The sequence below is a fragment of the Felis catus genome, chromosome B2, assembly GCF_018350175.1.
Source record: "Felis catus isolate Fca126 chromosome B2, F.catus_Fca126_mat1.0, whole genome shotgun sequence".
Taxonomy (NCBI): domain Eukaryota; kingdom Metazoa; phylum Chordata; class Mammalia; order Carnivora; family Felidae; genus Felis; species Felis catus.
Window position 1 is genome coordinate 138,707,957 of NC_058372.1, and position 25,173 is coordinate 138,733,129.

Sequence of the window (25,173 nt, forward strand, 5' to 3'; positions counted from 1 at the left end):
ACAAGCAACTCAGGCAAACCCTTCCGCTTTTGATTTCACACCCCATGCCTCCCAAAAGTGACACCAGGTATGAGTCTTGCTCATAAACCCAATGACACCGTGTTTCATGTCACTCCAGGACCCTCTCTGCGACCTGTGGGGACCATCCTCTCCCCTTGCACAGGGAACCTAAAAGTCCTTTGAGAAGTTTGTGACTTTCTAGGATTCTGAAGTTGAGGGAAGCAACTCTGATTACTAAAGAACATAAGTGAATCACCATCCCGATAGCTATTCCCACAGTGCTTACAGGAGCACATCTTACGAAATAACTTCTTGGCTCCTAAGAAGAAACCGGGCTGGTTTTCTTAACTGGGCTTGGTGAGACGGAGCGCCTTCCACTGGGGCTGTTGAGCCAGATGATGACAGAGGACTATTACTCAGTGGAATACATACTACACCGAGGAGGACACACCCAAGGGTTGCTGTCACCCCACCGGTTATCAAAAGCCCCACTAAAGCAGGCAATGTAGTAAGTCGAGGACATTAATTGTGACACCACACCGGCTTAAGAGGCCAGCCTTTGGCAACAGCCTGCCCTCTGACTTTCACTGCTTGTACTCTACAGATCACTGTTAGCAGCTGTCAGCTCTCAGAACAATCAGTTAGGGGAATAACCAGGGGGAGAGATTTAAGAAATCATCCACACCTGGGGTGCCTGGGTGGCTTGGTTGAGCCTCTCATTCTTTTTTTAATTTTTTTATGTTTATTTATTTTTGAGAGAGACAGAGCATGGGCAGGGGAAGGGCAGAGAGGAAGGGAGACACAGAATCTGAAGCAGGCTCCAGACTCTGAGCTGTCAGCACAGAGCCTGACATGGGCCTCGAACTCATGAACCATGAGATCATGACCCGAGCCAAAGTCAGATGCTTAACCAACAGAACCATCCATGTACCCCGAGTGTCTGACTCTCGATTTCAGCTTGGGGTCATGATCCCAAGGTTGTGAGATGGAGCCCTTCAGTGGGCTCTGTGCTGAACTTAGAGCCTGCTTGGGATCCTCTCTCTCTCCCCCCCTCTGCCCCTCTCCCCCACTCATGTGCTCTAAATTGGAAGGAAGGAAGGAAGGAAGGAAGGAAGGAAGGAAGGAAGGAAGGAAGGAAGGAAGGAAGGAAGGAAGGAAGGAAGGAAGGAAGGAAGGGAAGGAAGGAAGGAAGGAAGGAAGGGAGGAAGGGAGGGAGAAAGGAAGAAAGAAAGAGGGAAAGAGGGAAAGAAAGGAAGGAAAAGAAAGAAAGAGGAAGGATGGAAGGAATAAAAAAGAAAAAAGAAAAAAGAAAGAAAGAGAGAGAGAAAGGAGGAAAGAAACCATCCACATCTTAAAGTTTAGGAGGTGGAACCAGCATCCCCTCTATTCTATGCCATTTTATATCAATACATCCCCCAAAATATGCGATCCAATCTTCTTTTTGCCCTTCCTCACTGAGCTGTAACTTACCATTTGTAAAAGGCAGGGTGTCTGTGTTTAATTCGAAACGATTCTGTTGGAAATGTGAATTTTTACCCAGGATATCCCTGTAGTCTATGCAGCCAAACAACGGCTAGAGTTTTATCAAGCACTTGCTATGTGCCATATAGTGCTGTACTGTGGTACCTGCCTCACCTGCCTTATCTCACTTACCCCTCAATATAAACCCTGAAAATTTAGTAACAGCATGACCCAAATTTAAAAATAAGCTAGCTGACTACAACAATGTATACGACTTAGCCTACGTCACACATCTAGCGGTAATGGGTCCAGACGTCAGCAGTCAGCCCTGGTCTTAACCACTACGCATTATAGCAGCCACAAATGTTTCTGAATGAGGAATGAACCACACACAAACACACAAATGTACACAACCATGGGGGGGGGGGGGTTGTTGGAGAAAGGAAGAGAACTATGAATGAATGCATGAATACATTTTCCCTTCAGGCATAATCTTTAAGAGTTAAACAATTGTTCCTCTATCGCAGGGCAATTAACTTCAGGCATGTGCTCCAACCTTCACCCAAAGCAGACAGACTCCATTGAGTGCCAGGATTCTTCAAAGTCAATTCCAACTTTGTTAGAGAGACTTGAGGGTTTTACCTTCCTCCCTATCAAGTGTTTACCAAAGACCTTTATTGTCTGGCCCCAATTTGAGAAGATAAAACAGACACCGTCTCAGACCATCTCAAGTGCAAATGTTAATCCCATCATTTAGCTTAAAGATGAAAATGATCTTCTTAAAAGAGAAAAAGAATGTTAACTGCATGGCATCAAACCAAAGCAAACCAACCAAAGCAACTCTATTCCTAACATCTCACAGCAACAATATGTCACGTTCATTATAATTTTGGATCTGTAAAAAGCAAACAAACCAACAATTACAATAATAAGGTCTATAGTACACAGGTTGCTTTTATAAGATAGGATAGTCTTATAATGTCTTTATAATAATATACTTATACAGTTATTACCAAGATGATAATTATCTGCCTTACTGCACAAAATTATTTTCAGATCTTCTGATGACAATTAAGTCATTATAAAAGACAGATTTCACCTCACTGATCACTTCCAGGAAATCTCCCACAATTGCATTTAATAAAATAGATTATCTTAGATCCTTAGATTTCACCCTGAATTCCTAAGGTTGCTTATAAGCATTTATACTTTTTCTTTTGTTGACAGTCAGTCTTAGGAAATGCTCCTTTTCTCCTTGATTAAAACATGATTTTAGGAGACGGAATTTCTATGGCAGAGCTGGAACATTACATTATCTCAAGTTAGAGTTAATTTTTAAACTGGAAATACGATAAAGGGACCAACAACCATGTTACCTTAATTAAATATTTTTGCAATATCCATTCTAGGGCTTAAAAAAAAAAAAATGAAGGAGAAACCCAAAACACGCCTTGGGATATGAGACACAGCCACTGATGCAAAAAGAAGTTATAAAGCAGAATTCCAGGTTGCTAACGCACACAAGAGAAGGATGTTAAACTGGTTAAAGTAATAGATAATAGAGATGTGCTACAAACCATCACATACTCAGAAATTATTGCGGGGGAGGTAGGGGGTGGGGGTGGGAATAGAAGCAAAAAAAAAAAAAAACTGGTTTTTTAAATGGTAACTATTAAAACACTAAAATTTTACCTTGTCAAATTATTTTTAAACCACGTTCCACTGAATTAGAATTGTGGACTGCTAAGGATAGAAGCTTTCCCAGAACTGAGTATATGTTTAACCCTGGGACGATGTGGCAACGTCAACCACCCACAACAATCTGGGAAACAATGCGAAGCAAGAGAAGGGGCAGCCACGCCCTTCAGAGGTGGGTTCTTACTTTGGTTTCTCATCCAACCATAATCAAGCCCTATTAGTTTTAAGTATAATCTCAATGTCCTTCCAGAGTTCAGGACCTCGGAGACGAACGCCCAGGTGGCGGCGCCTGGATCTGGTACAGCAAGTGTGATTCATCCGGGCCTGGGTCTGAAATGTTCTGAGTCTGTATTTTCAAGATGTAGGTATAAATTGCATCATGCTAAAAGTCAGAAAGGGAGGAAGAGAACAGTGTATCTTAAAGGTGGAACATCCTTCTGGGGTTGGGAAGGAAGTGATTTCCTAACTTTGAGTGAGATTTCTGACCATTTCTGGATAATAAATTCCTACAAATGCTAAGCTATGCTTTTTGGCTCACCCCACCGGAGTGCAGACTGAATATATAAAGACTACATTATAGGCTGAGCTAGAAACAATCATCAATCATTAATCAGCCATGGGCAGCAGACTGGAAGTGGTAACACACAGAACACCCACAGCTCAAGGTGTAACTCCACACCGCACTCCCCCCCAAAGCACTTACTTCCTCTGAGCTCAGCCTGCCCCACCCAACTCCCAGGCTCTGTTCCTCTCCATTCCTCACAGCCTTCCCTTTTCTCTCCCACCACCACCAGACTTTGTTTCATCAAATCCGTGTTTTAGCAGTGCCTCTGTGTGTTAACGAAGAGTTTCCATGTTTCCTTGTGCTAAAAATCTGACCGGTTTCACAATTCACAGATCAAGGAAAATAAATACCCAGGAAGTCAAGAAAATTTTCACACAGAGCATTTAACTGAGACTTCTTGAAACTCAGGGACTCCCCTACAGTGGAGGGACAAGTTCACTGTGGGTCATAAACCCAGTATCATGCTCTGTTCCAGAAGAGTCAAGTAAGTGCCTCTGCAACAGGATCCTGAATCAACATATAGGATCCTTAAAAAATATAAACACATATATGGATAGTTACACGTATATGCATACACACACACACACACACACACACACACAGATATTATGTATGTATATACAGGCACATGGACTTCCTCCAGAATAGAAGGCTACTCAAAGATCATAATTTCTTCATTTGTTTCCACCTACTCGGAGGCATAAACAGGGCCCCGGTGATCTATTCCGCTCCCCAAATACAAACCTCTCCAACCTCATCTCCTTCCACTCAACCTCCTGATAGGTACAGCACAATCAAGTTCTTTCAGTAGCCAGTACTTAAATGCCTGGCTCTCTCTTGCCTTTCAGTTTTCTGCCAAATATTTTCTTTCCCCTCCCTAATCCAGGCCGGGTTACCTCTTGCCCATACTACAGGTCTTGATTTGAAAGTGGCTTTCTCCAAGAAACCATTCACGCATCACCCATTCAAACCTGAGTTAAATACTCCTCCTCTGCACGCCTAGGACACCCTGTAGCTTAAATGCCGATGGACTGGTCTGTGTGTTCCCCTTGACAGAAAATGTCAAAGACACCAGGGATCCTTTCTTGTTCACTACACCTATAAGAGATATTATAAATGACAGGTTTTCAATAAATATTTGCTGACCTATATGTAAAGTTATTTGGTTTATCTATTGGCACCAGCTTTCCTGCTAACAAATGGCTTCCACCTATGGGCTGTAACAGACATTGTTTATATATTATTTTATGGCATTCTGAGTATTTCAGACAAATCTTACGATATATGAAGGTAAATGATCAGCAACAGGGAATTCTCCCAAGGTTTAGGATCCATCCATAACAAATCTTTCCTACCTAAATGGGTTAACTAGGGAATATCACAGAACTCAGGTAGCTATTTACTCTCATTTCCAAATTTTCATTTCCAAAAAATGTGGGGGAAAAATGGGGAAGGGAGAATTTCTGCTGAATAACTCTTCTCTATGGAAGCCACAGTACACAGTCATTCACTAAGTGAATGGCTTTGTTAGTATTAAAATAAGAGATTGCATCATCTACACTGTACTGTTACCCAGTTGGCATAACACGTCCCAATAGATCAAATAGCTAGTCACCAAACAGTTAACTATTTCAAAATTTGGGTATTGATTTTAAAGAATTAAACTAAAATGCATTCAGTACCTCAGTCATACTGAGAACAAACCAGAGCTGTGTTCTTTCAGGAAGCGGATGGTCTCTCAGACATCAATTCCTCTTTTCCATTTGTTCTTGGATATACTCAGACTTCTGCTGCCATCAACGCACTGACACTAACCCGTCCGGTCCACCCATGTCCCCTACGTGGCTCACTCAAAATGCTGGTCAGTTCTCTGTGCTCCCCTCACCAGCCTGGCCCAGCTGACTATACTCCTTCCTTCTGGGAATACTTTCTGCACTGGCCACCAGGGCCACCCTCTCCTTGCTTTCCTTCTACTTACTGGCAGCAGCTTCACAGCAATCTTCCTGGTCCCAGTCGCTCATCTTCCAGACTTTCAAAGGTTGAAATACCCCAGGTTTTCTTTTCTCTTCACTTGTCTTCTTTTGCTCATTCATTTGGTGACCCATCTGGTCTTGAACCAGTCCCCATCACCCCATTAATCCAAACATATATCCAACTGCCTACTTCACTTCACGAACACACACTGCAAATTTCAAATCGGAGTATTCCCTTAACCATCTCCTCCTTCCAACTCCCCAGGCCAAGTACTCGATGAGTATCTTCTTACACAAATATCCAATCTCCCAATTGGCCTTTCAGAACACCTGGAACATGGCCACCTCTCACGGTGGCCACAGCCACCATGGGGTGCCAGTGTCATCTTTCACATGATTGGTGTCATAGCATCCTGTTCCTGATTCTACCCATGTTCACTTCAGTCTTCTCAACACAGCAGCTGCTGTAACCTTAAAATGTAAATCTGATAGCACTCCTTGGCTCAAAATCTACTGGCTCACCAAACACCAAATTAAAGCCAAACATACAATATATATAGTGATCTCTAAGGCTTTGCACCAGCTGGTGTCTGATCTCTGATCTCACCTCCTGCAGCTCTTCCCTTTGCTCACTCTGCTCCAGTGGCTCACTCTAGCCACCTTGCCTCACCAACACGGCAAGCACCCTCCTGCCTCGGGGCATTCGCACTTGCTGTTCCGTCTGCCCAAACATTCCTCCACCCGTCAGCCTCACTGCTCACTGAAATCCTTCCCTGGTCACCACAGTGAACACTGCATCCCCATTCCCTTCCTGCATCCACCGATGCAGCCCGTCGCCCCTCCACATCTAGGTGCTACAAATTTTACTTACATCCTGTCTACCCCCACTAGCAGAGCAGCTCCAGGAATAGAGGAACTACTGTCTACTCTGCTCATGGTTGTATCCGCAGTTCTTAGAACAGTGCCTGGCACAATGCAGGCATTCAATAAATATTTGTTGAATGAATGCATGGTGACTATGAAACCCTCGCTACACTTGGTGGGAATATCCGTTAACGGGACACTCTAGTGAACAGACTAAGAGTTAGTTAATGCAGACTAAGAGTTAGTTCTATTTCTCCTCATGTGGCCTAGGAATACAGTACTTCATCAAAAACCTCATTTCTAGAACTAAATAATGTGAAATACAAGTGACTTCATTTCCGAATACCAGGTAAATGGAGTTAGTACTAATATAAAAGTCATAGATGGGAAATTAGCAAGTTTTAATAGAAATATCAGTCACATAGAACACTGGGATAGATGGTATTAAAAAACAACAACAACAACAACTACCATTTTATAGCCGGCCCTATTACACAAAGAACTTATTAACTTTACCTGAGGGAAATCGCAGAAAAAAATCACACCTACTTCTTAAAGTTGGTTGGGTCAACGAGATGAATAAGAAAATGGGCCATATCATATCTGCCCCCACCTTCCCTTTAGTGCTGGGCCCTTAAGAGCCCTACACACCCTTGGCTCTCTCCAGGTTGGTCTTTCGAATCACCCACTTGCTTTGGCAACGCAAAGAAGGCACTGATCTCACGGAATCGAGCTCACGCACCCACACAGCAATTGCAACCAAGCATGTCAGCCAGGACTGCTGATACTCGCTAAGCATTGGACGAAACTTGAGGAACTACTCCAAGATGAATTTTGCATTTATCAGCACTGATTTTGTATCTCCATTTACATGCTATCCTTGTAGGACTCTAATCTTCTCTTTTATTTTGCATTCCATACCTTCTAATGAGTGGTACAGAAATAATTCTGGGTGTCATATTCATGTATATTGCATCATTTCACACTCAAGTATGAGAACCTAAATTTCAGCTAACACTATCCAATTTTAACACGTTTCATGTGCCAAGCTGCATGATATTTACACCTCATTAAAACATGAGACAATCAGAGTGCTGTAATAAGAGAGGGCACTGTGTTTTCTTAGGGTTTGAATCATGCAAGACGTTGGTACATCATGCAAGATGCATCTTCTACAAACTGGAAGAGCTTTTGAAGCTGGTATCTACAAGGTGTGCTCACCCTTCAACCTGCAAAACAGCTCCTCCCAGAATTCAACACATTTTACTGGTTCTTCCCTGTGGAGTCACTGAGTCACAAAACCTGGACATTGAAGTCCCTTCTACCACTCACACATCAGACCCTCCTGGGGCTTCCAGGTCACTCTTGGGCGGTGCCTCTCTCACCATTCTTTTCCCTCCTTTTGTTCCCAAGCCCTCTGTTCTAGCGCAGGCCTCCCCAGCGCTCCACCCAGGACCCCAAATGCCCCGTAAAGCAGGTCTCTTAACCCCTAATCACTCCTCCTCCTCCTTGGAGCCTTCCCTACTTCCTACAGTTCTAGCAGCAACACGCCTCCATTCAAACCCTTCTGTAATTTACCGGGGGCTGTCCACTACAAATGGGACTCTAGGCCCCCACCATGAACCTACAACATTAGCAAACTCTCTGGCAATCAGGGCCACGAACCATCTGGTCCTTACCAGAGGCTCTTATGCCCACTAAAATCTGAGTGCTCTTGAGTCTTGCAGTCATACAACACGGCTGGACACACCTGGCTGTGCCAGACAAACCAGCCCACACAAGACTGAAAAACAAAAACTAAAAAAACACAGGCTAGCTATTTGAAGGTAACAGAGAGCCGCCACGGCAGCCAGGACTTGAGAGGTCAAGATCCCGGAAAGACAGGAAAATGAGTCCAACATTCTCTCCCACCTTGCTCTTTGCGGCTTTTCTGATTCCCAAGCATCCCGAAGACAAGAGGCCACGCAGAAAGTAGCCATGGCTTAGAATATGAGAGAAAAAGCATTTGATTATCTTTGAATGTACAAACAAGAGAATAAAAGCCACCTCTAATTCTATCATCCTGAGACAACCAATGCTGGCATTGTAAATGTATTTCCTTCCGGTCTCTTCTTTTAATGTATATTCTCATGATCTCAGAATTTTAACTTATGAGAAAACTAGAACCTAAAATCATAAAGTGATTATCCAAAGGCTACATCATCCCTATTAAATATACTTGAAAACTATCTTTCCCCATTTACAACAGCCCAATCACATATGTTTAAAAAGAAAAGAAATAGGATATTCTCCAGAATTTTTTTTATTGGTTGATAAAATTATAGGTTAAATTTAAGGAGGTCAATTCAAATCTTACTGTTCATAACATAAATGTTTTCCCCTTGCCCTCGTGACTTATTACCAGCCAACTTATGTTGGTATCCACCAAAGAGCAGCTAGGTTGAGAGGTCAGGTTCTGGAAGTCAAATATGCCTTGATTCGATCCCCATTTACTCATTACACAACCTCAGAGAGGTCAGGGCCTGGTGTTCTTAACTCCAAAATGAAGACCATAAAAGTGCCCCTGTGAAATAAGCATTCTGAGGACTAAACGAAATAATCCACAAAAACTCCCCAGCAAAGACCTAGCACGTAGAAATCTCAATAAACACCACCTGGTAACGGCCACCTCCTTACCAAACCATGACCTTCTTGATGACAGGCTTCATTTATATCTAGCTCATCTTTTTGTCCCCAGCATAAGGCAGAGTAACTGGTACGAAAAAGGAGATAGATAGATAGATAGATAGATAGATAGATAGATAGAGACAGATTTTTTAATCTGTTAAGAGGAAATTAAGGGTTGAAATAAAAACTTAATGAACATTTAACATAAGGTTATAACGAATATATTATGTCCGTATACACATGTGTATAGTCTGTATACTTATGTTATGTGTTAATACACACATATACGGACTATTTACTTACAAAGCAAACCAAAAGATTCAAATATTCCATAATTATCCCCGAAAAATTTGTAGATTGCATTTTGGAGTGAGTTCTACCCCGGTGTAAGTACTAACACTAGTGTTTTTCTTGTTTTTTTTGTTTTCTTTTGTTTCCCAATTCAGAGCACCACGAAATAGAAAGACCTTAAGTCAACTGACAACTTACTAAATCAAACAGGATCCCACAAACTAGCACAAAAATTTGGAACATACACCCTACTTTAAAATCCTTCTGTACAAAGGAATGAATTTATGTATGAATGAACTCTTTCTGCACAAACAGAAACAGTTCCTGTCAGGAGCCAATACCGCACAGCCAACGGCAAAATAAACTCAATCAAGAGAAGCCACATTCCTTTTTCACACTGAAGAGGAACTACCTAATGGTCTGCTACGCCCAATAAGGCATTGGTATTTTTGACCTAACAATACCTCAATGGAATCACAGGTTGCAATGTTGGGAATAACGGAACTACTTAAATGGCAAAATGAAATTACGGGTAACCAACAGATTTACTACACAGCTGAAGAATGACTGTGGAGCTAACCGTATTCCCATCTTATAGGTATGTTTCTCACCTGGGCAACTAACACCTGACCGGAGTGGTCCACGGAGGGAACGACAAACTGACCCACAGATATATTTTGTTTGTCCTGTGCCAAAAAAAGCCTGTGAGCGGTTTTCTAAAACCTGGGCAATGTCACATACAAAGCCAGGTCTCCAGCTTCATTGTGACACAACAAGAAAAAGCAACGAAAACCATAAGACCTGGAAACCGTAGGTCTGGCCAGCCCAACCTGGGCAACCGGCTTGTCTTTGGGCGGGAGGCAGTCTCTACAACTTTCTGCCCTCCTCTCACATGTACGCCTCCATTTCCATTCCCGACACTGCCTGCCTGCCCCCTGCCGTCAGCTGTAGTCTGTAACTCTTGCCCCAAGTCCCAGTGCCCACCCTGGTCTTGAGTGTTCGTTTCTGTAGCGTCTCTTCTAGTTTGGACTCTCTTGGCCTTCCACAACCGCAGGGGCTCCCGAACCCCACCTGCACGGGTTCAGTGTCCACGCACTAAATGAAAGAGCCCTTCACCTTGATCTTCCATTTATTTGCTGCTCTGAGTATTTCTCTCGTCTGCTTTCCTTCCCTCACTTCTCTTTGCATCTGCCTGCGCTGTTCAAAGCCAAAACTGGAGTGCTAAGTGAGAGAGAACAACTATCCAGCCTCTCTCTTAAGATGGAATGGGGGAAGGGGTTACATCCTGCGCCTCTATTAGAGCAAGGTCTGGAAATTCCACACAAAACCTAAACAGGTCCCTTCAGACCCCGAAACATTCCTCTCCTGTGTTTTCCTAAGGCTGAGCACTCAAAGAGGTCCACAACAAAAGGCTCCCAGGGCCTGGGGTGGAGCAGCTGGCTAGGGGCCTGCAGGGATAGCAGCTTCGACTCTCCCCCGCCCACTCTGGAAAGGACACTCACAGACAGAGGTACCGTAACTCATCCACTGAAATACACAACAACCGTCCCTACTGGAAAAGCTCTCCTTCCTTACTCATCACTCTGTACGAGTCAAAAACCAACTGTAGACAGGAATTATGGGGGACAGTCTGGTTTTTTTGTTTTTGTTTTTGTATGCGCTGCATGAGTGGTATAGACCAATGGTCCTCACATTTTAGCCGGTACCAGAATCTCCTGAGGGACCTGTTACCATGCAGCTTCCCGGGTCCCACCCCCAGGGTGTCTGATTCTGTGCGTCTGGGATGGGGCCCGAGAATTTACATGTGTGAGTTCCCAGGTGATGCAGATGCTGAAAACGTAAGTTCAAAAACAGTGATGGATGATGCGATGCTGGGGGACCCATGTGTATGGGGCTGGGAAAGGGTCTCGTGAAAAATCTCAGCTTAGAAATGTCGGGTGTCAGGTCCAGTATTCCTATACTTATAGGTGCTCATCACATGTGCTGATTAGACGGTACCCGACAAGAATGGAGAATTCCAAAACGGAGGTGGTCTTCACAGATCAGCATTATAGAAGTTCTCCAACCTGGCCCAGGGGTACTCATAACCAAAGCGCTTCATAACATAGGTCTCTAGACATCTTCCTCACAAGGAGGATGACTGTTGTTTCCACAGACGCTACTCACAGCCACCTCATCCGTGCACAGTTAGTGTGGGGCTCCAGCTGGAATCCTTGTTAAAGAGGTGCTCACAACATCAACAGCTATTACATGAAGGCTGGTCCACTCTATGTGGGAAGCTAGTTTTCTTGTCTGAAAGATCACATTCAAGGCAGTGTGACTTGACTCTATAACACTGTGATGTAGGGGCGCCTGGGTGGCTCAGTTGGTTAAGCATCTGACTTCAGCTCAGGTCATGACCTCACGGCTTGTGAGTTCAAGCCCCACGTCCGGCACTGTGCTGACAGCTCAGAGCCTGGAGCCTGCTTCGGATTTCTATGTCTCCCTCTGTCTCTCTCTGCCCCTTCCGTGCTTACTCTGTCTCTCAAAAATAAATAAAGACAGTAAAAATACTTTTAAAAAAACGCCGTAATGTAAAATTACTCTGGGAACATAAAAGGCTATTCAATTAACACAGGTTAAAGTGGGAAACGCGCGCGCGCGCACACACACACACACACACACACACACACACACACTGCTAAATCCAAAAGCACTGAAATTTCCCCTCTGCTGCAAATCTCTGAAAATAGGAAATAGAATGTTTCCTTTCACTAAAAGGTTTTCCTCAGGAAAGCATGATTCAGATTATCATAATCACCGCCTTTTCTGAGAGATAACACGTAGGGGTTCTCCTCTAAAAGGGCTGACAGATTTTGGGAGCATAGGTATGTGTTGCAACCTTCCAGGCTATTCTCATATAAGCCTACCTACCCTCATTTCTCTGACACTCTACCCTACTGATAAGTAAAGCATTAAATGTTTAAAAATGAATTCAATTCTTACCTGTTGAAAATCACTCAACACACCACCTATTCTACCAAAAATATGATGGCTTTCTTTTCTAAAGAAAATTAGGACGGTCTTTCAATGGAGCAAAAATATTTTAAATCAGATCTATCTACAAGTTCCTTTAACTCAAACATTTTTTAAGTTTTCCTACAGAGAGCTTTCTAGTTTTTACAACCTACTGATCTGCATTCTAAGGAACTGTTTTGCTCTAATAAACACAACTGCATTTGCCCTTCTGATCCCAGGTTAAAAACTGTTCAATCAGCCATTTGATGTCAAAGAAAACAAACTAGGCTAAGTCCACTTTCACAAAACCCCTATTCATAGATGAATAAACAGCTTCAGAAACTGTAGCTCCCAGCAAAATGTGCCAGGAAAGAACAATACCGGGAACAAAGCACGTGAACGCAAAAAGACAGATTTCCTCCTCTATTTAAATGACAAGAGAGTAATCAGGATGAGGGGAGAGTAGGAGCTCTCCTAACCCCAGGAGGAAAAAAATGAAAAAAAAAAAAAAAAACCCACTAATATACCTCACGATTTCAAATATAATTTCAAAATGATCTATCAGTGAACCAACTCCACCTAGAACTTGCCCTCTCCAACGCTGGAGCCACCAAAGCCTTAGTCCAAAATACCATCAGCTCTAGAATGCCTTCCAGCTGGCCTCCCTAAATTTACTTCTGCCGCAAATCCAAATCAGATTTGTTACTCTCCTGCTTTCCACAGCAACTAGGAAAAACTGCAAACAGCTGACCAAGATTGAGGAGCCCCTCCATGATGTGGCCTCTGTGTTATCTCTTACCCCCTCTCTGCCCACCACCCCACCATCCTTGTTCTTCATGAGGCCACCACACTTCCTTTCCTCAAACACTCCAAATTCATTTGCACCTCGGGGCCTCTGCAACAGCTGTTCTCTCTCCCCCCTCTAATTTTCCAACTGTTGGTTCCGTCTCATCATTCATGCCTAAACGTCATCTTCTCAGACAGGCTGCCCTGATGACCCCATTGAAAGAAGTCCCCCACCCAATCACTTCCCTTCATAGCTTTACTTTCTTCTTTGCACTTATCAGTAGTATTTTCTCGTTCGTCTATTTTGTTGTGGTGGTCACTGTCAGCCCCATAGTTAAAGCGGGGGTCTAACTCATCCCTGCACCTGGAACACAGCTGGATTTCCAGCACCTAGAATATGTGGAACTTGGTAGGTCCTAAGTAATTATTCGTTGAATGAATGAAGAAATACTTTTTACAACAGCATGGAACTGTCATCAAAATAAGTATTCCTTCTGCACTGTTGCTCCTAAGCTCTTCCCAAGAAAGCAACTACAAAACCATTCTATGATACTCTCTAAGACCTACAAGGTCCTCAAAAGAGGTGAAGGAGATTGTCCAAGGAAACATGAGGAGAAGACAGAAATTGTAGTTAATTTAACAGACCACCTGTGTACCAACAAAAGGGACCACCTATGTACTATGGAATTGTTGTGAGTTATTAGTAAGCATGTGAAAAGTGACTATCAGCCACAACAGTATTATATATTCAAACGAAAATAATCCAATTATACTATATATTAGCTTGGAGTTATTATGGATTAATCATTAATAATAAGCATATGAACATATATATGCCGTGCATTCGCTATACTGCCTCTTTTATTTATAACTAAAATCCTGTATGTTGGTTATTATCAGTCCCATTTTACAGATGAGAAAACTAAGGCAGCCTTGAAGAAGAAAAGTTACTTACCCAAGCTTTCAAACCAGTTAGTGTTAAACACAGACCATGAATCCAGTTTTATTTTACTCCAAAGCCTATATATTATTCACCATAGCTGCTTCTCTCTCAAAGCAGTTAAGAGGAAGACACTATGAATAATCAAAGGCAGCAGGAAATGTGTGAGTGTGCGTGTGTGTGTGTATGTCTGATTCATGTCTGTGTATGATTCTACCAAATAGAAATGTTAATTATACCACAAAGACAAAAAAATGCAATAGGACACTCAAAATAAAAATTAGATTAGAAGTGTCAAAAGAAGAAATGATGTATTCTATTACTGAGTTGCATTCTGAAACAATACAACACAATCAACAAACTACAATAAAATAAATAGCCATAAATGTCTCAAATACTAAAAGGTCAGGTTCAAAATATGCAGTGTCCTGCTTAAGCTGTGTAATTTCAAAAAGAAAGAAAAGGCCTGTGTCCTAGGAGTATAAATCCTAAGGGGAGAATCAGGAAACACAAAAGTTAGAGGCTCTCTCGAGCTGCCCCTTCCCACACTTGTCGAGGAGAAAACAGTACCCACCTTGGCCAGAGGAGAAGACAGGTATAGAGGGCACAACAGAATAGAAGCCTGTGGAGTCTGGTCCCAATTCCTGGCCTTTGACCTTGGACAAGTGATTTAACATCTAAAAGCCAAGATGTCCTCATCTGCTACAGAGATATGCCTTCACTGAACATCTCTCGGGCTTGTGAAAAGACGCAAAAAAGAACAAACGTGGAAGAGCTGTGTAGAGCTTACATAAACAAAACTTGCCTTATTTATTAAAGGCCAAAATGATGGCTAAGCCTGGGGTGAAAACCCTAGAAATATCACGAAATGAGAGTAGAGAGGGAAATCAAGGTGAGAACACGAATGTCCCAGAGCCGGAACCCAAGAGGCTAGGAATGGGCAGTCAACACTGGAGGCAGCGACACAGAAGTGTGAGGCAGAGAAGACAGGCCCCCACAGCTCTCTGCGATGATGTGGACGCAGAAAGGCTCACCTGTGAGCCTCGAGCACGAAGAGGTCACTCCCAATCTCAATGGAGACAGACGGAGACACCTGGCCTTGGCACAAGACACACTTTTAAATTATGAAAACTGCTCTGCTTATTCCCGAAATAGCATTCTGTGTCATTTTCTACCAATTATGCAATCTTCCCTGGGATCTGCTAATCCTGACAAACCCCTGTGTGGTCAGAGACTATAGGACCGGCCACAAGGCCACCCATCTTCCAATGTCCCCCTGGCGATACTGACAAACTTGAGCCACAGCGCCCACCGACCACCTCACAACGCCCTTCTTTTGAAAAACACAAAAACAAAAACAAACAAATGTTGTTACGAGGACCCTTCGAGGCCCAAAACGTAGGTAAGAAATCCCAGGGGAAGTGTCTCACTTAGTTTGCAGACAAGGACCCGATGCTGTTGCCAGGTGGTGCTTATGAACAGAAGCACACCCCTGACGTCACCTTTTTGCTTTCAGTAAGTGGCCAAGTGAAGCATCCTCAGACGAAGCACCGTCCTTCAAGGACTTAAAACCGACGGAGCCCCTGTCGGGTCGGAGAGCAGAACCCAGCAGCAGAGTAGAAAAATGTGCTCGCGGCCACGTGCCCGAGCAGTGCTCCTTGAACCGTAATGAGCACGCGAGTCACCAGGAGATCCTGTTAAAATGCAGATTCCGATTCAGCAGGCCTGAGCTTCTGCATCCCTAACAAGCTCCCGGGCGAGGTGGCCTGCTGGTCATGGACCGGGTGCCAGACAGCAGTCAACACCCGACAGCACGCGAGCCCTAACGCCGTGCTCGCTGGAAGTCCAGCTATTGTTTTTACAAAGTTGAGAAAACAGAGTTTGGATTTCTTTACCCAGAGAAGGTTCATGATACTGGCAAGAGACATCTATCGCTGGGCCAACCGAGAATCTTCCCGATCTGCTGGCAAGTCCTGCCCTGGTTCCTCGGAGCGGTTGACGAATGGCAGGGAAATCTCTTCAGTACTGACTGGTGCCCCTGAATGGTAGGAGTCAACCCTCTGACAGACCTGACCGCTCAGAGAGAGTAATTTATGACCTGCAGCTATAGAATAACAGAGAGGAAGCAATAAAAACGAGTGGTAATTTACAGAGAGCTTACGTAAGACCATACAATCAGGGGTAGGACTGGGACACAGCCCCCCAAGTTTGATTCCAGAGCCCACACTCACCACTGAACTCCACTGCCCTCGTGCAGGCCATGGACACGATGAAGTCGTGGAGGAAACAAGAGGGCTGTTGAGCCCCGTCACTTATCAATAGGGGACCCTGAGCAAGTTCTCTGTCTCCCTCTCTCTGCTTTAGTTTCTTCGTCTTCACCATGGGTTAATAATGGTTTGTATACCTCATTGGGTTTCCTGAGAATTATGAGTCCAAACAAAGCACTTAGCATAGCGTCTGACACATAGTAAGTGCTTCAAGAAGTGTTTTTCTATTATTATGAGTAAGATAACTCTATGGCTGGAGCCCAGGAAATAGACCAGAACCAGGAAGTGTACGCAATAAAGTGAAGGGTTTCTGACCTCTGAGGGAGACATACAGCTCTTGAACGGACCTCCCTTTTTCACTGACCACAGAGGCTAAAGGGAAAAGCATAACCTAATTGAAATCAGGGTTATGGGAGGAACTGACCTCTAGTATGACGGCAGCAGCAGGGGCCTAATGGCCTAACACTGGCGTTGACCTACAATGTACCCGATCTCTACAGATAACGCTGAAATTCTAGTCCCTCCAGGACCAAACACGGACAGACACTACAGGGAAGAACAGTGTACGTGGCCAGATTAAAGAGGATGAGCAAATGTTCTGAATCCCACAGGCTCAGACCGTAAGCAAGAAACCCCCTTTACTCTTGGCTGGTGATGGGGAAACGGTGCCCACGCAGAGCCAGAAGCTGGCCAAAGAGACTTCTGCTCTGCAACTAAAGCTGGGTCGTGCTCCCTCAACACACTTATTGAGAACCTGCCCATTCCATGCCAAGCAATGACCAATGGCACTTATGAGAGAAACCAGTGGTCCTTCCTCCTTGTTAAAGACATTCCCCAATGGACTGAAAACAGAAACACCACTTGGGTAGCTGCATTTCACCATGCAACTCCTAACATTTAAATCAAGCTTAGAGACAAAAGACTTCATACAACTTATAGTTTTGACCAGAGAAAGTTTACCAGGAATGAAAATAGAACATTATTTCTAAAACAGGACTGACCCACGAGCTTGACAGAAGTAGGAAATTATGACATGTATCCTCCTTTGAGAACTAATCTATAAAGATCAGTACATATAAATTACTGTGTGTTAGACACCACTGGCTTAAGTTTACCAGCGTCTATTCTCCCCTCCTTCCTTATTGAACAAACTCCAATTTTTTTCAGGGCCAACCGAAAAGAACTACAGTGACTGGCCTCCCTTGCAGCACGAGGGGGGCTGCATGATAGTTCTGGCAAGTGAGACGTAAGCCAGAAGACCTGGCTCCTAGCAGTCTTTTGCCTCCTCTGGGTCTCCTTTCTCCTGCCTGGAACAAAGGGGGCATGGTCCTGGAGGTGGAACAGCCACCTCGCCACCTCACACTAAGGCATTATGCATGAGGATGAACTCCACTTGTGGCACCACATGCTAAGAACAGCTGAACAGGACGGCAGAAGGAGCCCGGGCCTCTGACCGCACGGCAGAGCCCCCCGCCCCCTGCCGCCGCGCTCCTGAATCCTCCGTCTCCAGACTTCATTTGCACGAGAAAAATCAACACTCCCATTTGGTTAGACCCCTGTAAGTTGGGTTTTCAGTGGTGCACACCTGACCCTACTCTCACCTGATACACATTGTAAAACATCATTTGCTTTGCAAAAGCCTTGACTGATTTGAAAGACGAGGTGCCATGAATTGTGAATTAATTTGATTTACAAATGACCCTCCTGACATACACCAAATGGGTAGGATAAGACACACATATCCCAGACAACTCTCCTCCATTAACATGATTTTAACAACTCACACGGTGAGAATCCTGGAGGTCTGGTCATCAATGTGGTGAAGACTCTGAAAGTCCTCTGGGAGTGACCCTGGGAAGAACCCCCTGAGAAGATGAAGTAAAGCCAAAGCACCCGGAGTCAAATGCTGCTGTCACTTCCTCAGGTACCTAACCTTTCTGTGCCTCGGTTTCCTCAACTACAAAATGGAAATAATCGTTCCTACCTCAAGGGGTGGTTATGCAATATTCAATGAGTTAATACTCATACAATGTGGAGACCGGAGCCTGACCTACCGCTGGGATTTACTGAGGATCTACTAATATCATGATAAAATTGGTGACAGTATAGCTAAAGACTAATACAAATAAAAATTATAATAATAAAAGCCAAATGAATTAATACATTCTATACGCATAAACCTTTCTTCTAATGCATGCACCTGCTGAATAGCGTCAACATGAAATCAAGCTGTCAACTGTGGTCGGGTTTAGACAGGGTTAAATCCAAGGTTTTCTCCAGGGCTCACAACCACCATACCATACTCATGCAATACCAAGAGTGGCAAAGTCTACATGAAGAACTGCTTATCAGTAAGTAGGATGTATTTATAAAGTGGGGGGTGGGGGGTGGGTAGAGATGTTAGCAAAGACAGCTAAAAATAGACGCATAAGCAAACAAGTCTGCAGAAGCCAACAGTTGATCGAAAAGTCAATACTTTGACAACATTACTATGAGAAATATTCAAGTAATGCATCATACAATTTGGGAGAATGTAGCCTCTTGTGTAAGCGTAAGCCACACTTGCACTTTTTATCTTTCCTAGATTCTAACATGGAAAGTACTCAGGTCATTCTATGAGGCTGTACTTAAGTGTCCAAAAGGGCACAAGCATTCTGTATAAAGTTGCCACATGCTAACCACAGGTATGTAACTTAATCAGTAGCCAGAGCTCCTGATACCAAGGTATTGAACTGCTGATAATTGCCCTTTCAGGTCAGTAGGAAACTTTCTCTAGATGAAAGCAATCTCCAGTCATAACGTCAAGGCAACTGGAGACCAAAAACCTTTTAATCTGCTCTTCCTTTTTAGATGCTAAACAAACATAACAGGATGTGAATTTACACTTCTCCCAATCCCAAGAGGCCCCCCCCCCCGCAAAAAAAGACACCAATCTTGAGGGTGTGAAGATCTCACTCCATAATCTTCCTGTGTGCCTGTTACCATTTTTCTAGTTGTACATTATCAAGTACGCTGGCAGAAGCTGAAGAAAGCCAAAGAGCGATAAACTGTAACCCTTTCTGTAGCCCACGAGCAGTACTGTCCAACAGAAGTATACTGCAGGTCACAAATGTGAGTCACAGGTGTAATTTTCCATTTTTTAGGAGCCACAATTAAGAAGATAAAAATAAACGGGTGAAGTTAATGTTAATCATACATTTAATGCAATGTATCCAAAATACTCACTTCGGCATGTGGTAAGTATAAAAAACTGAGATAATTTAAATTATTTTTTTACACCTCGGCTTCACACGCATGTAATTTTACACTTATGACACATTGCGATTCTGACCAGCCCACTTTAAGGGCTTAAGAGCCACATATGACCCTACAGGACAGAACGGCTCTGGAGGTCAGAAGCCGCTGAAATCATCCTTTTCTTATCTGCTTCTATAAGGGACACCAAGGGAAAAGAGACCAACCAACTGCATCCTGGCAGGTCACCAGGTGGGGAATCTGGTGGTGTCCTGGAACAGGGAAACACGCCCTACTTCAAAACAGGGTCTGGGAATTTACAGCTTTGAAGTTGCGTTTTGTGCCAAGCCCTGGCAATGCTCTTTACTCCTCCCCCAGGCAAAGCCAGTCACCAATGCACAAGTATGTGTTGTTTGCATGCTCGTTTTAAATGAGAGCCCTGGAAATTCTGGTCCCTGGACAAACCTCTTCTCTGGAGACACTGTATCCCTCTCCTGCTCCACTGGGATCAGGATACCCCACTGATGCACGCCATGTGTCCCATACAGGGAGGGACACCCATTTCCACGTGGTCTGTGTGTACTTGGCAGGCATGGGAAATGAGATGTAAGAGATGACCAGTTTCCTTCATGCCCCAGCCATGAGACGGTCTGAAAGGCGACCTGATCTTACCAGTATTACCTACCTCACAGGCTTACTGTGATCACCAAAGGCAATAACAGAGAGAGAGTTCTTAGCAAACTGTAAAGCGCTATACAATTCTAGTTAGTATTATTGAGAAAGGGCACCATTCCTCACCTGGAAGAGCAGATAGAAGAAAGAAAAAAGAAACAGTAACTTGAAACAAAGAGATGTTAAGCCGGGGGGGGGGGGGGGGGGGGGGGCGGGGGGGGGGGGCGGTGAGGAACCCATAAACACAGTGGTTGTTCTTGCGGGCTTTGTTTCTTTGGAAGAGTAGAAGAGGCTTGAGAAACCTCCATCACTCTTCCCTGGCAATCTTGGGAGGCACTAAAAAGTAAGCCAGACCGCTGGGTAAGAGCTTCTACCCCCGCTCAGTCACCTATGACCGCCCCACCCCACTGCTTTTCAAATACCGTACAGCTCAGGACAGTGATTCTGAACAGATCGCCTCTTCCCAGGGTCTAAATGTGGCCTAGAAATGCAGCGCCACAGGGGGTCCTGGCACCTTGGAGCAAAAGTCACCGAGTCCCGGGGAGTCTGGCTCAAGGCTTCTCGCCGGCGGGAACGCCTCCGCGTTGGCTCCGGTGCTGCCCTGTCGCCTTCTCCAACAAAAACAGAGAGGCTCGGCGGGCCGCCCTCGTCTCCCTTTACCTGTCCAACCGCCCCGTCACGCCTGCGAACTACTCCGAGCGGGCAGGCGGCATTTACGAGGTCCGAGGGGAGTCACCCACACAAAGGCGCCTTGTGCCTCTCCGCTCCAGGACGGGCAGCCTGGGAGCGGGGCACCGCACCCCGGCAGGGAAGGCGCCCCCAGCCCGGCAAGTCCCGAGATACGCACCCCCCCACCCTCCATAGAAAGGCCATCTCCACTCCCCAGCTTAATGACGGGGCTCCCCCCGGCCTGCCACAGCTCGCACCCCAAAGGCAGGCACAAGAGCTAGGGGGTGCACAGGCCACTCCGAAGAAGTTTGCATTGCCACCGCACTGCGCTCTGCACGCGTCTCGCCCGCTGGAGCGGCTGAGCACTCCCAGACCCCGGCTCCCCGCCCACCCCATCACTGGGCCGGAGACGCGCTCCCCCACCCGGACCCGCTCACCTCTAGTCCAGTCCACCACTTGTTTGGGGCTCCACTTGGTCACGGGTTCCATGGTAAAGGGCTCTGCTCCCAGCTGGGCTAGAGTCGGCGGTTAAAGTCTGGCTACGAGGGCCGGCTGTCCCTTCCCGGGAGGGCGCGCCCCGCGGCTGGTCCCCGCGCGCCGGAGCGCCCCGTCAAGGCTCCATGGCCGCGGTCAGCGGGTCATCCCAGCGCGGCTCAGCCTGGACAGCGCGGTCCCCTCCCCGGCACCCGGACGGCCGCGCGGCTCCTCCTCCAGCTGCCACCGTCCAGCTGCAGCTCCTCCTCCTCCCCCCCCCGCCGCCGCCGCCGGGAGCCCGGGCACAGCTGCCGCTCCTGGACGACGGCAGCTGCGGGGACGCGGGGCCGTGACCCCAGGCTCCCCTGGCCTCGGCTCGGCGCGGGACCCTTCGGGCCCAGCTGCTCCCGGCCGCTCGACCGCGCCGATCGCCGGGACCGCTTCCTCGGGTTCGCCGGCCGCGCGCTCCGCTCCCCCTTCCAGCTCCTCCTCTTCTGCGGCGTGCTCTCCCGGGGTCTCCGCTCCGCGTGCGCTGGCGTCCCCGAGCCTTCCCGGCCCCAGGTCCCACCTCCTGCGCCTCCCTCCGGGGCTGGACTTGGGCTGGGAGGAGCGCGGGGCCGGCGCGCTCGGGTTACAAAGTTTCGGCTCCGGTCGCTGCTCTCGGAATAAAAGAGGGGCGGGGCCGAGGACCCTGTGAAACTCGTGGGAGGGGGTGGTTCCGCCCGAAACGGGCGAATCCGGTTACTTTCCTTCTCGGAGCCTTTCGCTCACACTGCGAGAGCGTCCCGGGCCCTACTTTCCTTTTCAAGGGGCGGGTTGTAGATCTTGCGTGCATCCCGGAGAGCCCGTTGGCTTGGGTGAGGCCCGGGTCCTATTGGTAGCAGAACAATCTGTCTTGGCCTGAGCAACAATACACTACAAAAAAAAAAAAAAAAAAAAAAAGTAGGATCTGCATGTTCTGTTCATTTTCAATGCTTTGCATCAGAATGGCTCTGCGATTAAGCCTTTCTCACTTTAAATTTCTCAAGGCAAAATTATTTTACTTCATACTTTGGGTGACATTGTGACAATTAAATTCATTTTTTTAATGCCCTAAACGCCAGCCCAATGTTATTTTGCTCTCGAAAGACTTTGGCCCTCCGTGTATATGCGTTTTCATCCTTTTACTCATTCTGAAACCAAGTCTTCCCTGTGGAACATTCAAGGCCAGTGTCTAAGAGCAATTATCTCTCATTTCAACTCTGGACATGGGCCAAGTTCTCAAGTCCCATGAATCTTGCCTGTAAGATGGCCCTTGGGGACAAAAGGGCCAAGGCATTTGAAGGTGCCCAGCACAGAATGTTTGCATGGAGGCAAGGCCAGAAGAGGCGGGAAGGAAATGGCCTGGCTTCTGGGGCCTGGGGAGATGGAGGTAGTCACTTCATTTTCAGCTTTATCCCACCCTTATCTGAAATGAAAAACCTTGGCCCTCTGTGTATCCACCCCATCCCCTTCTGGTTTTCTACTTAGGTCTTGGGTCACAGTCAGGGGCCACGGGGCTGTCACTCACAGCAAGCGCCCAGGGATTGAAGGCCAGCCCCCACTCCAGCCCTGGGCTAATGGAAAGCAATCACTTTCTGATACGCCACAGGAAAGACTGCCCTCCTGTTACTCTGAGGTGCTTGGCAGGCTGGGGTTGGTGTGGTAATCACTGCCTTGCAAGACTCAACGCACTTCTTTCTGTAATGCTGCGGCAATATTTCAGCTTCGCAGCTAAAATGAATCATAATAAATTGGTAGCTTTTAGCATTATTTATTGTTGTATTATCATATTCATACTTGCAAAGTGAGCTAATGCTCATTTGGATTAGTCATCAATCTTGAAGGAAAGGTTGCTAGCCAGCCAAAAAAAAACACAAAACACGAAAACCAAAAAAGCAAGCGCACGACTGCAGAGACTGACATCGGGAGGGCCCTTCCACATTTCATGGGACGCAATCTGGGGCCAGAATGAACCCTACATGGAGGGAAAATCCTCAATGTGAATATTTACCTTTCCTCCTTGAAGCCTCCCCCTCAACACCCTCCCCAGCCTGAGTGAGCTCACAGACATTCTTTCGGCACTTAATGATTCTTACCTTCAATTATGATTATTTATTCACACCTTCCCCTGGGAGACTTAACCCCTCGAGGGCAGAACCTACCCGGTATTATGTAGAGCATTCTCTCCCCTCCCCTCCTATCACCTAGCTGGTACCACCTCACACAGAGTCCAAGGTGTGGTTAGTATTTATTCGTTCAATAAATATCTGCGAATGCCTCCTATGTGCCAGCCACTGGTTTCACTAAATATTTGTTGAATTAGTGTGATACGTACTATTTATACAGGTCTGTTGGGATGCCCATGTTGGAAAGGTGGCGGCAGCGGGCCTACGCCTCTGTTGTACACTGAGATGAGCTGGAATAAGAGGGAAAAAAACACCTGAAAAAGTGAAGCGACATCAGACCCACCTTCCATGCAACTTATCTATAGAACTGAGGAAACACAACCACACAGATAATGCAGTTATCAGATACGATGATTTTTTTTTTTTTGAGCAAGAGTTATTGGCAGAACACGAAACTTGTCAAAGGAAATGACAAGCTTCCTGGTAGAGTAAATGACCTTCAAAAAAGATGACCTTTTTAAACTTAATAATATCACTTGTGAACCATCTTTATGGCAAAAAGTAGGGAGAAGGATTTTGACATTTGTCATTAGAGTCACTAGAAGATATAACCAGTCATCTCCACACCTTTTGTTACTGTGATCGCCGTATGGTGCCGTCTTTAATTATGATTAGGAAGACCATATAATTTATCTACAAGCCAGGATATTCCTGAATCCTGAAGGGGAGCTATCAGGGACAGCTGGGTGGCTCAGTCGGTTGAGCGTCCGACTTCCCTGATCCCACACAGTTCTTGAGTTTGAGCCCCACATCGGGCTCTGTGCTGACAGCTCAGAGCCTGGAGCCTGCTTCGGATTCTGTGTCTCCCTCTCTCTCTGCCCCTCCCCCACTCATTCTCATTGCAAAGTGAGCTAATGCTCATTTGGATTAGTCATCAATCTTGAAGGAAAGGTTGCTAGCCAGCCAAAAAAAAAACACAAAACACAAAAACCAAAAATATTATTAGAGCATTCTCTCCTCTCTCTCTCAAAAATAAATAATAAACATTTTTAAAAGTTAAAAAAAATAGCTCTAAAGGGGAGCTATAAAATTGGGTCATGGGGTCCCTGTAATTATGAAGAAAAGTCAAGTGTTAATGATTTTGCCATAGAATTTAACTTGATGTTTTTCACAATGTTTTCAAATTCATTTGCCTTAGTCACTACTGGGGAGTTAAAAGCTAAAATTCTGAAAGTCAAGCAAGATTTTGCAAAATTTCATCCCACTGAGTCAACCCACTGACTGTACTCAGTACATAAATACATCATGGCTAAAGAGGAAGGCCATGCTAAGATCTGTAACCCAGAAGAGCAATTAACTATCTAAATGAATTAGCGTTCTGTTTACATTTCAAGTCCTGAAGGCTAATTACTATTTAAATAAGGCCTTCTACTTTAATTACAGCTGTTAGCATGTGAAAGTTTTTGGG

General features: G+C 45.4%; 1 protein-coding gene across 3 annotated transcripts in view; it reads right to left on the reverse strand.

The window, feature by feature from the left end:
• Positions 1-22,400, reverse strand: part of CNKSR3 (CNKSR family member 3) — an 83,008-nt gene extending 60,608 nt beyond the window's left edge. The window contains exon 1 of one of the 3 annotated variants that reach the window (XM_023254517.2): positions 21,522-22,400. Coding sequence is in view for 2 of the 3 variants with exons in the window: in XM_023254515.2 (XP_023110283.1) it covers positions 21,522-21,573 (52 nt within the window). In the remaining variant the exon portion in view is untranslated. The remainder of the gene's footprint in view (positions 1-21,521) is intronic. The other 2 variants (XM_023254515.2, XM_023254516.2) reach the window with 2 other exon arrangements.
• Between the last annotated feature and the right edge of the window lie 2,773 nt (positions 22,401-25,173).